This window comes from Gymnoscopelus braueri (assembly GCF_963280865.1).
Source record: "Gymnoscopelus braueri genome assembly, chromosome: 11".
NCBI lineage: Eukaryota > Metazoa > Chordata > Actinopteri > Myctophiformes > Myctophidae > Gymnoscopelus > Gymnoscopelus braueri.
The window spans coordinates 53,044,385-53,053,112 of NC_137613.1; the positions used below are offsets into that span (position 1 = coordinate 53,044,385).

General features: G+C 40.1%; 1 protein-coding gene and 2 long non-coding RNA genes across 3 annotated transcripts; all 3 read right to left on the reverse strand.

The window, feature by feature from the left end:
- Positions 1–283: 283 nt before the first annotated feature.
- Positions 284–5,145, reverse strand: LOC308095727 (uncharacterized protein; the record flags this gene model as incomplete). The annotated part of the gene is made up of 5 exons (XM_080442766.1): positions 284–515; positions 1,400–1,483; positions 1,731–2,000; positions 4,779–5,070; positions 5,139–5,145. Coding segments are annotated over 5 exons (654 nt in total). The 3' UTR covers positions 284–514.
- On the reverse strand, positions 3,050–3,871 carry LOC308095346. Its single transcript, XR_013934058.1, has 3 exons — positions 3,672–3,871; positions 3,266–3,517; positions 3,050–3,150 (listed from the first exon to the last, which is right to left on the reverse strand). It is a non-coding gene; the product is annotated as an uncharacterized lncRNA (long non-coding RNA).
- Positions 5,146–5,182: 37 nt separating the features above from the next.
- LOC308095149 lies at positions 5,183–6,369 on the reverse strand. Its single transcript, XR_013934035.1, has 3 exons — positions 6,286–6,369; positions 5,527–5,793; positions 5,183–5,320 (listed from the first exon to the last, which is right to left on the reverse strand). It is a non-coding gene; the product is annotated as an uncharacterized lncRNA (long non-coding RNA).
- Positions 6,370–8,728: the final 2,359 nt, after the last annotated feature.

The window sequence follows — 8,728 nt, forward strand, 5'->3', positions numbered from 1 at the left end:
AGCGCCAAATTTAGTAGATGTGCGTGTGTGTGAGCTTGTAGATCTGGATATTGGGGCATGGCCACCAGCGGTTGGTCTAATCTTCCTAACCCACCCTTTAGTGGCTGAAATGTTGCAGGAATGTCAAGTGTGTGTGTGTGTGTGTGTGTGTGTGTGTGTGTGTGTGTGTGTGTGTGTTTCATGCTAATTGCCTAAAAAGGGGCATTGGGCAGTGGCCTCATATGGCAAAAACATTCATAACTTCCAAGTAGATTCACAGATTTGCACAAGAGTTAGTGGAATGGTTGGTTATGACCCAAAGAACAGCTCGGTAACTGTTCATGTCAATTGCTAAAAAAGGGGTGTGTCATTTCAGATGACAACTTTCAAGTTTGACCTATTAAGCACAATTGATGTGGCTATTACATTTTGGGCCTTGTTGTGACACATCTCTCTACTGTTGAATGGTTTGCCATGTTTCAAAGCGTTTGTCTTTCAGGAAGGGGGTTCTGTCCTTGAAGTAGTTGTTGAAGAGTCTGGAAAGACATGAAAGGATGAAACATTTTAATTCAACAGGTATGATGTGTGTAGTATCTACACGATGAAAACAATAATTATTTAATTAATTATTAATGTGTGTGTGTGTGTGTGTGTGTGTGTGTGTGTGTGTGTGTGTGTGTGTGTGTGTGTGTGTGTGTGTGTGTGTGTGTGTGTGTGTGTGTGTGTGTGTGTGTGTGTGTGTGTGTTTTCATGCTAATTGCCTAAAAAGGGGCATTGCAATGGGAGTGGCCTCATATGGCAAAAACATTCATAACTTCCAAGTAGATTCACAGATTTGCACAAGAGTTAGTGGAATGGTTGGTTATGACCCAAAGAACAGCTCGGTAACTGTTCATGTCAATTGCTAAAAAAGGGGTGTGTCATTTCAGATGACAACTTTCAAGTTTGACCTATTAAGCACAATTGATGTGGCTATTACATTTTGGGCCTTGTTGTGACACATTTCTCTACTGTTGAATGGTTTGCCATGTTTCAAAGCGTTTGTCTTTCAGTTCTGTCCTTGAAGTAGTTGTTGAAGAGTCTGGAAAGACATGAAAGGATGAAACATTTTAATTCAACAGGTATGATGTGTGTAGTATCTACACGATGAAAACAATAATTATTTAATTAAAAATATATTAATAATGAACATAAAAACATATTTTTTGTTTGCACATTTAAAAAATACAACAGCATAATATTGGGTTGGGTTGTGCAGGTGAGATTTAGAAAACCACGTGGGGTTTATAGAGTTAATCTCACCTCACTTAACAACAAAAAATACAAAGTAATAAAAAAACAAACATAAATTATTTGGCAACATAAATAATACGACAATAGATACACAGTATAACAAACATAAGTATTGAATTCTACTCACCAGACAGTTTGGATGGAGGTATTGATGGAGAGCAGCTGGAGTAATCTGTCTGTTAGAGCATCAGTGAGATTATTGTGACTCAGACTACAACAACACAAGGAAGAGAAAGGACAAAGGAATAGATCAGTACCTCATGTACGCACACACGCGCACACGCACACACACACACACACACACACACTCTCACACACACACTCTCACACACACACACACACACACACACACACACACACACACACACACACACACACACACACACACACACACACACACACACACACACACACACACACACACACACACACACACACAATTCTAAGATACTACTCACTCCAGGACTTGTGCTTTGTGCAGGTGGGGGATCAGAGTCTCTAGTAGCTGGTCAGTGAGTTGACAGTGACTGAGGTCCAGTTCTGTCAGTCCCTCAGAGTGTTCCAGAACCAGGGCCAAACATCTGCAGGCCTTCTCATCTAGTCTGGTCTCACTGAGGTCCAGCTCTCCACCCAGGGCTCCAGCCAGGGAACCTGCTCGCATCACTGTGTTCCTTTCACTGCCCTCAGGGACCAGAGATAGGAGCTGGAGAAGGAGGGATTTGCTGCATCTGGAGAAAGAAATACAGAAGAATAAAAACATCGATGTGGTTTTAAACCTGCTGCTTCTTAGATTTAAACTGTTTTGTGAACATTGTGGCAAGTCAACACATAGTAAGAACAGTGACGAAAAGGCAACACCTGGCTGCTGTGTCCCAGGACAGTAGAGATGTCCCTGCAGTGTGTGACAGTCAGAGACAGAGCCACCACCTGCTGTTGCTCTGACAGGTCCACAGAGGAGGAGCAGGACAAATCCAGTCTGTACTGTAGAGCTCTGAGCAGACCTGCTGCTGCTGCTGCCCCCTGCTGTGTCTGACAGGTAGTGCAGCAGTGGAGGAACATCAGCAGCAGAGTCCTGTCAACACTGGTTTGAAGATGTACAACATAACACATTTAATCATCACTTAATTGATGAAATATTAATAAGTCATGCAAATACATAACCATACAACATAACTAGACATGTTGGATTACCCATCTAAGATAATGCCATCATAATCGCTCATATTCATATTGCATATTCTAAATGCATGTTTCAGCATTGACAATTGGCTACATCCAACTTACCTGAGATGAGAGACGTTGTCCAGAGAGTACAGGATGTTCTTAGTTACTTGTGGTGGTATGGAGGTCCACAACAGACTGAGTTCTGTCACTTTATCACAGTGTTTGAGGGTAAAGAGCAGAGCATCACAGTCCACTGTGTCCAGCTCTGTGTTGTTCAGGTTGATTACATATTCGAATGACCTCAATAGACTGGACACATAGAAACCGGAAGAACATTCATATGTCTCTCTGATGGCACACCGTGTAAAGCTAGGTCTGGGTCTGAAAACATGGATTATTGTTAGTATAAAATGCTGAATTACAAGTATAGTAACACTAGAAGATGTACTAGAGATGTTCCACCATTAAGAATATAGTCTACAATGTAAACAAAATATATCCATTCAGTGATTATTTTAAACTCACCTTTTAAATAAAACTCTGTCCAGAAAGGGTAAAAGACCTGTGATGCTTCTCTCTGAGATTCTTATCTTCCTCAAGTCCACAGTGATCCTCAGCTCTCCACCAACCTTCTCCAGGAAAGACTTTGTCAAGTCCTCATCCTGAGCTGTAAACACAACACCGGCTAGCTGCTGCAGAACCTCTGGACACAGTCTAATGGAATTATGGATCAGAGAATGTAGATAAAGTCATGAACGTTTTAGGATGAAGGTCGTTATGCTTTTTAAATTACTGACATGTTTTATGTCAACAAAACAAACTGACTTACTTGATTTTCAGTTGATCATGGTGACTCAACAGTGGAAGGAGGAGGTATGAATGGATGCTGGACTTGGTCATGTCCAAACTTGTGACTGACCATTGTCTCAGCAGGGATGCCACATTACTAACAACCGTGGACAATAGTCTCTCTGATTGTGGTGTCGTCTTTAGAAGGGAAAGCTCTTCAATAGCCACTGGATAGGATAAATGTCCTATTCTTACCAATCGAAAAAGTAGCAACATCATGCTTTCAGACAGTCTGTAAGAGAAAAAAAATAAGAATAATATATTTGAGTTATGAGCACTCCTAGTTTTAATTACACAGCTACATCATATGATTCAGAGTCAAGGTACATTTCTGATTTTAGTAATAGTAGCCAATAGCTTTACAGAATCTAATAAACATAGCCTACCTTAGACTTTGGATTTGTGCTACATGTCTAAAAAGCAGTGAAACTTCTTTGAGAGAGATCTTGCTGGGTGTCAGGAGCAGATCCACTCTAGAGCCACAGAGTTGCAGAACTTTCCCCACAGTCTCGCAGGTGTTTGTCCATAAGTCTCCTGTCAGCACCAGGGTGAAATCAAGGAGACGGAGGAGAGAGACCAGCTGTTCCACCTCCTCTCTGGATCTAACAGTGATGTGTGCACAGGTGCTGGAAGAATCCTGGATCACATCTGAAACATGTATGAGTTATGGAAGAACATATTACAGCAGCAATATAGTAACAGACATAATGATTAATAACCTTGTATATTTCTGGAAAATGTCTAAAATATTCATCAGTTATTCATCAGTGACTTGACTAATAACTATATGTTAGTGTATGATATATTTAACTAAAAATATTATTAAGAAGTCTAGATGGAAAGAGGGGTCCACGCACATAGGGTGGATTTTCTTTCTCCACCAGTTTTTTTCTTAATCCTTGAAGGGTGTATTGTAGGATACTGCCAGGTGCCAAGCTGAAATAATGTCCCATGGCGTTATACCCTTTTTTACACATATCTTGACCCTAAACCCCAAGATGAAAACAAGCGAAAACAAGCATAACATTTGAAGGAAACAACCTACTGAGACAAATTAACCTTTTTTTCAAAGCAATTTGGACCCAAGGAATTAATTAAGTGATTATTATAAGATTCAAGCACATCTTGACTCTATTACAGGACAAATAAAGTAGTTTGAAACTATACACACTATACAAGGCGGATTATAAAATGAAATAAAACTTTAAAGGGTATTGCATTTATCTTCTAAAGCTTTTATAAAAAAAATAAAAAAGCTATAAAGATAGATAGTGCATCATTTGATGCTGGGATAATAATTAACCACTAAAGCCCTATTTTATACTTACAACACGTCCCATCGTGACACATTGTAAGCTTAGATCACCGAATGAAATTTGCGCCTATTAAGCAATTATTTTAACAGCTTATCAATTACTGATTATTCTTGTAATCGATTAAACCGATTAGTTTGATTAAGTGTTGCAACCCTAAATGGAAGTAAAAACATTAACCTGAGCTGTGAGATGTAGGGTAGACACTGAAGGAAGCTCCTCACTTCACTCTCTTCATCTGACCAGCCTCTCAGCTCTACTGGTTTCTTCTCAGGTTGGAGTTTCAGCAGCTCTAGGAGGAGGGAGACCTTTCTCTCTGAGAGGTCTATGGACCAGACTGTAGGAGATGACTGGTAAACTGGTTGTAATGCTGGAAGAACACTCTTGTGTGTTTGACTCTCATAGTCTTTGACATGGGCGTACAGGTCTAGAAGGAAGTCCCATTTGCGAAGATATCCAGACAACAAAATCACTTTCACATTTGTATATTTGTATATCCTTTACTGCTGACATGTAGGTAAAGATCAAGAAGGATGTCACATCTCATAGTGTAAACAGCGAACAATGACAGGAGTGTGTTCACTGTCTGCTGAAATACTTCCCTCTCATTAATTGCTGCATCCAGGCACAGATCTAGTAATAGCTTCTTTGTTTCCCCCTCCAGTAATCCAGGGAATTGTCCCTGAACCAGTGAGTCTGCAACTCTGGATGTGTCTCTGAAACTTAATTGCAGTATTCAAACATGGGTCACAAAAAAGGTACAGTACAACTTACTAGTATATTAGTTATTAAATAAGCAAATCATTTCATGATTTTATTCTTTAAAATGTGTCTGTTTCAAAGTGAATTCGTTAATTCAAGTTGCAAAGTGGATGTTGACAAATTTGAGAAAGATATTATAGCATCAACATTGCACAAATGCACACACCTGAGTTTGCTGATACGAGGCAGAGACTCCAACAGAGTCCGTCTCAGATCTTGAGAGGCACTGGTCTTCCTGTCCCAGAGGAGGCAGAGGTGAACACTCTCTGGACTGTTCTGCATGACCTCTACTGCTCTTTCAAACACTCGTCTTTTACCACAATCGACTGGGAGGTGCAACTCATTTCTACCAAGGCCAAGTAAACCTCTGTAGTCCATCTCCTCTTCACTGAGGAGTAAAGCCTCCCAGAGCTGGCTTTGCAAGGTATCACACCTTTTCCTGAAGTGAGACCCTCCCTTCCATATTAAATATAATTAGACATGTTGTAACATTATAGTATGTCCATCTTTGCTGTTTCATGGTAACCGCTGTACTACGGTTTTGGGCCAATTGACTAAGTTAACCACTTGTACCCTAGCGTCCCTATTCTGTGACAAATATTTTGTGGAAATAGTCAATCTACAAGCACACAATGTGACAAGTTGTGAGCTAGGATATGTTCGGCAAAGACATTTGGTGTAGAAGGGAAAAGGAGGAGGCCTATTATAGGGGGGACTCTGGTCTATGGAGTATATAGGGTTTAAGTGGTTTTAAAAGCTTAGTATCTGTATCATATTAAAGTAAAATCATGAATCATCTCACACAGATAGTGGTCTAATTAAAACAGCAGTGACTAATGTACAGTATAAGTGCTATTGTAACAACCTCATTAGATCAACTGTAGACCATATAGACTATAGAGTGTAAATACAAATAAATGCTCACCCATCCAGTTGGATGTTTTGCAGGCAGCAAGTATTAATCTCAGTCCTTGTTCTGGTACAGTGTCCTCAAGTTTGAGCTGTATTTGGGCGGTGTAGCCGCCCCTATAAGTGGGGTTGGGACACCTCATTAGTATTAGTTTCCTGCACTGTGATTGGCCCACTTGGCCCACTTTCCTGTACTGTGATTGGCTGATTCTATTGGCTGACTCTATTCAGCACTGTGATTGGCTAGCGAGACACATGATGACATTAATAACCTATAAATAGGATTATGCACAACATTTTTTTTGGAAGTGAGCTTCCATCACTATGATGACCACTGTGATGACCACACCGCCCACTTCACACTGGGTGTGATTTTTTGGGCGGTGAAACCGCCCCTATATGTGAGGTTTGGATATTTGCACACCAAATCCTGCGCTGTGATTGGCCACCAGTGTACCCCCCTAACCCTGCACCGTGATTGGCCAGTCACAGTCTATTCAGGACTGTGATTGGCTAGGTAAACATGACACATGTACATAGCCCTATAAATAGGACTATGCACTTAAAAAAAAAAACATTTATGTTTTTTTTTTTACCACATTTAAAAACACATTTATGTTTTTTTTTAAGTGATGTCCACAATATTACTTTTCTTCCATCACTTCTTCCATCACTGTGATGACCACTGTGACCACACCGCCCACTTCACACTGGGTGTGATTTTTTCTCTCTTTGGACTGACTGATTACATAAGACACAGCACAATAATGGTGAGGATCAAGATTCTCTTCACTCAAATCAAGGCAATAATCCAGTTTGTCCAGAAAGTCAAGACAGGCTTCAGTGGACTGAGATTCATACAAGCACTGGCATAAGAACAGTATGTTGTCACTGTGATCTTCATTTAGTCGAGAAAAGAGAAATGTGTTTACCACGTCTCTGATGAAAGACTTAGCGATGTTTTTCACCTGCTGATCTGGAGCCAGATATTTGAAATTGTCAAGATTGTTCACCCTACACAAACCACACAAGAAAGGGATCACATGTTTCATGTGTTTCTTCTCTTCGGTGCAGCACTGTTGCAGAAGATCAGTTATTTTGTCAGGATTCTTCAAAAACCACAACGCTGCAAAAAAATCCTGTATGGTGTAGTGGAGAAATGCAGAGTGGGTTTTCCAGTCTGTAGGTTGCTCTTGAACACAAAGTGTGTTTAGGAAGGCTGAAAGAACACAGCTTTCTTCGCAATCTGTTAAGTTCACAGTTTTTTCTTGAGTTGCCTGAAAAGCAGCCTTTGCCAATAAAGCAAGTATTGCTTCACTGTTGTCTCTGATAGTTTAGTTTATTTTGTGTTATTTCCTTGCCACTGTGCTTTTGAATGCAACCACGAAAAATATTGATGCATATTTCAGTTACAGTGCACAGTCCTTGAGGAGCCATAGAGCAGGCAACCACCATCAGTGCATATACTGGGACATGGCAAAGACTGAACAACTCCATATTGTTCTCAATGGTGTTCAACTGCTCAGAGTTCAACATCTTATAAGTACTCTCTGATGGTTGTTGTGCTGAAGCCGTTCACCTCCACTCTGAGAGAAGCCCAGTCTGATAGGAAGTCTTCTGATTCAACCTCTGGTCTGCATGTGATCACGATCTTTGCATCAGGAAGGTCGCCTTCCACAAGACTCTCTATCACTGAGGAAGACAGAACTGTCAGTCCATCAAAAATGATTTTAACATTTTCCGAATGCCTCTTTATGTCCTCCAAGACCTCTCCCTTTCCTTCATCTGGTTCACTAAACTTATTGAAGAGAAGATCCTCCAAACTCAAGGGATTTGTGATTTTTCTCATATCAAAATAGAACATGTAATCTAGGTCCTTGTTGTCTCTTCCTCCCCAGATTTTCAGTATTTGACATACAGCTGTTGTCTTTCCAACTCCAGGCTTACCAACCAGGAGAATTTTGATCTCACGTGTTTTGAGTAAATTGTCTACAGATATTTCCTGTTCATCCACAGGAATGTAGGTCTTCATTTTACGCCGGGTTTTCTTGCATTTTTTGCTCTTTAATGTCATTCTTTCAGATGGTGTATTTTCACAAGTGTCTAATACCAGTGGAGTGTAAGACAGATGAGAATACTTGTACTTTGGTAGGAATGTTGGTTTGTTTCCACACATCTTCTGATAGTTTACGTGTTTTTTTCTTTAACTTTTCCTGGTATCTGTGGCATGGTGTTGGACCTAAAATGACAATAATAGAAGGAGATAAAAAATCATCCTTAAACTGACTGAAATACCTATGGACAGTATTGTTGTACAGATTTATGAGTTAAAGTTTTAACACTGTGTTCACAATGCAAAAAGTAATGGCAATATCAGCGTTCAAAACTGTTTCTCCTTTATAAACATTACCTGTTAAATAGTTGATTTCCTCATCATCTTTGAAAGAAAAGCAGCTGAT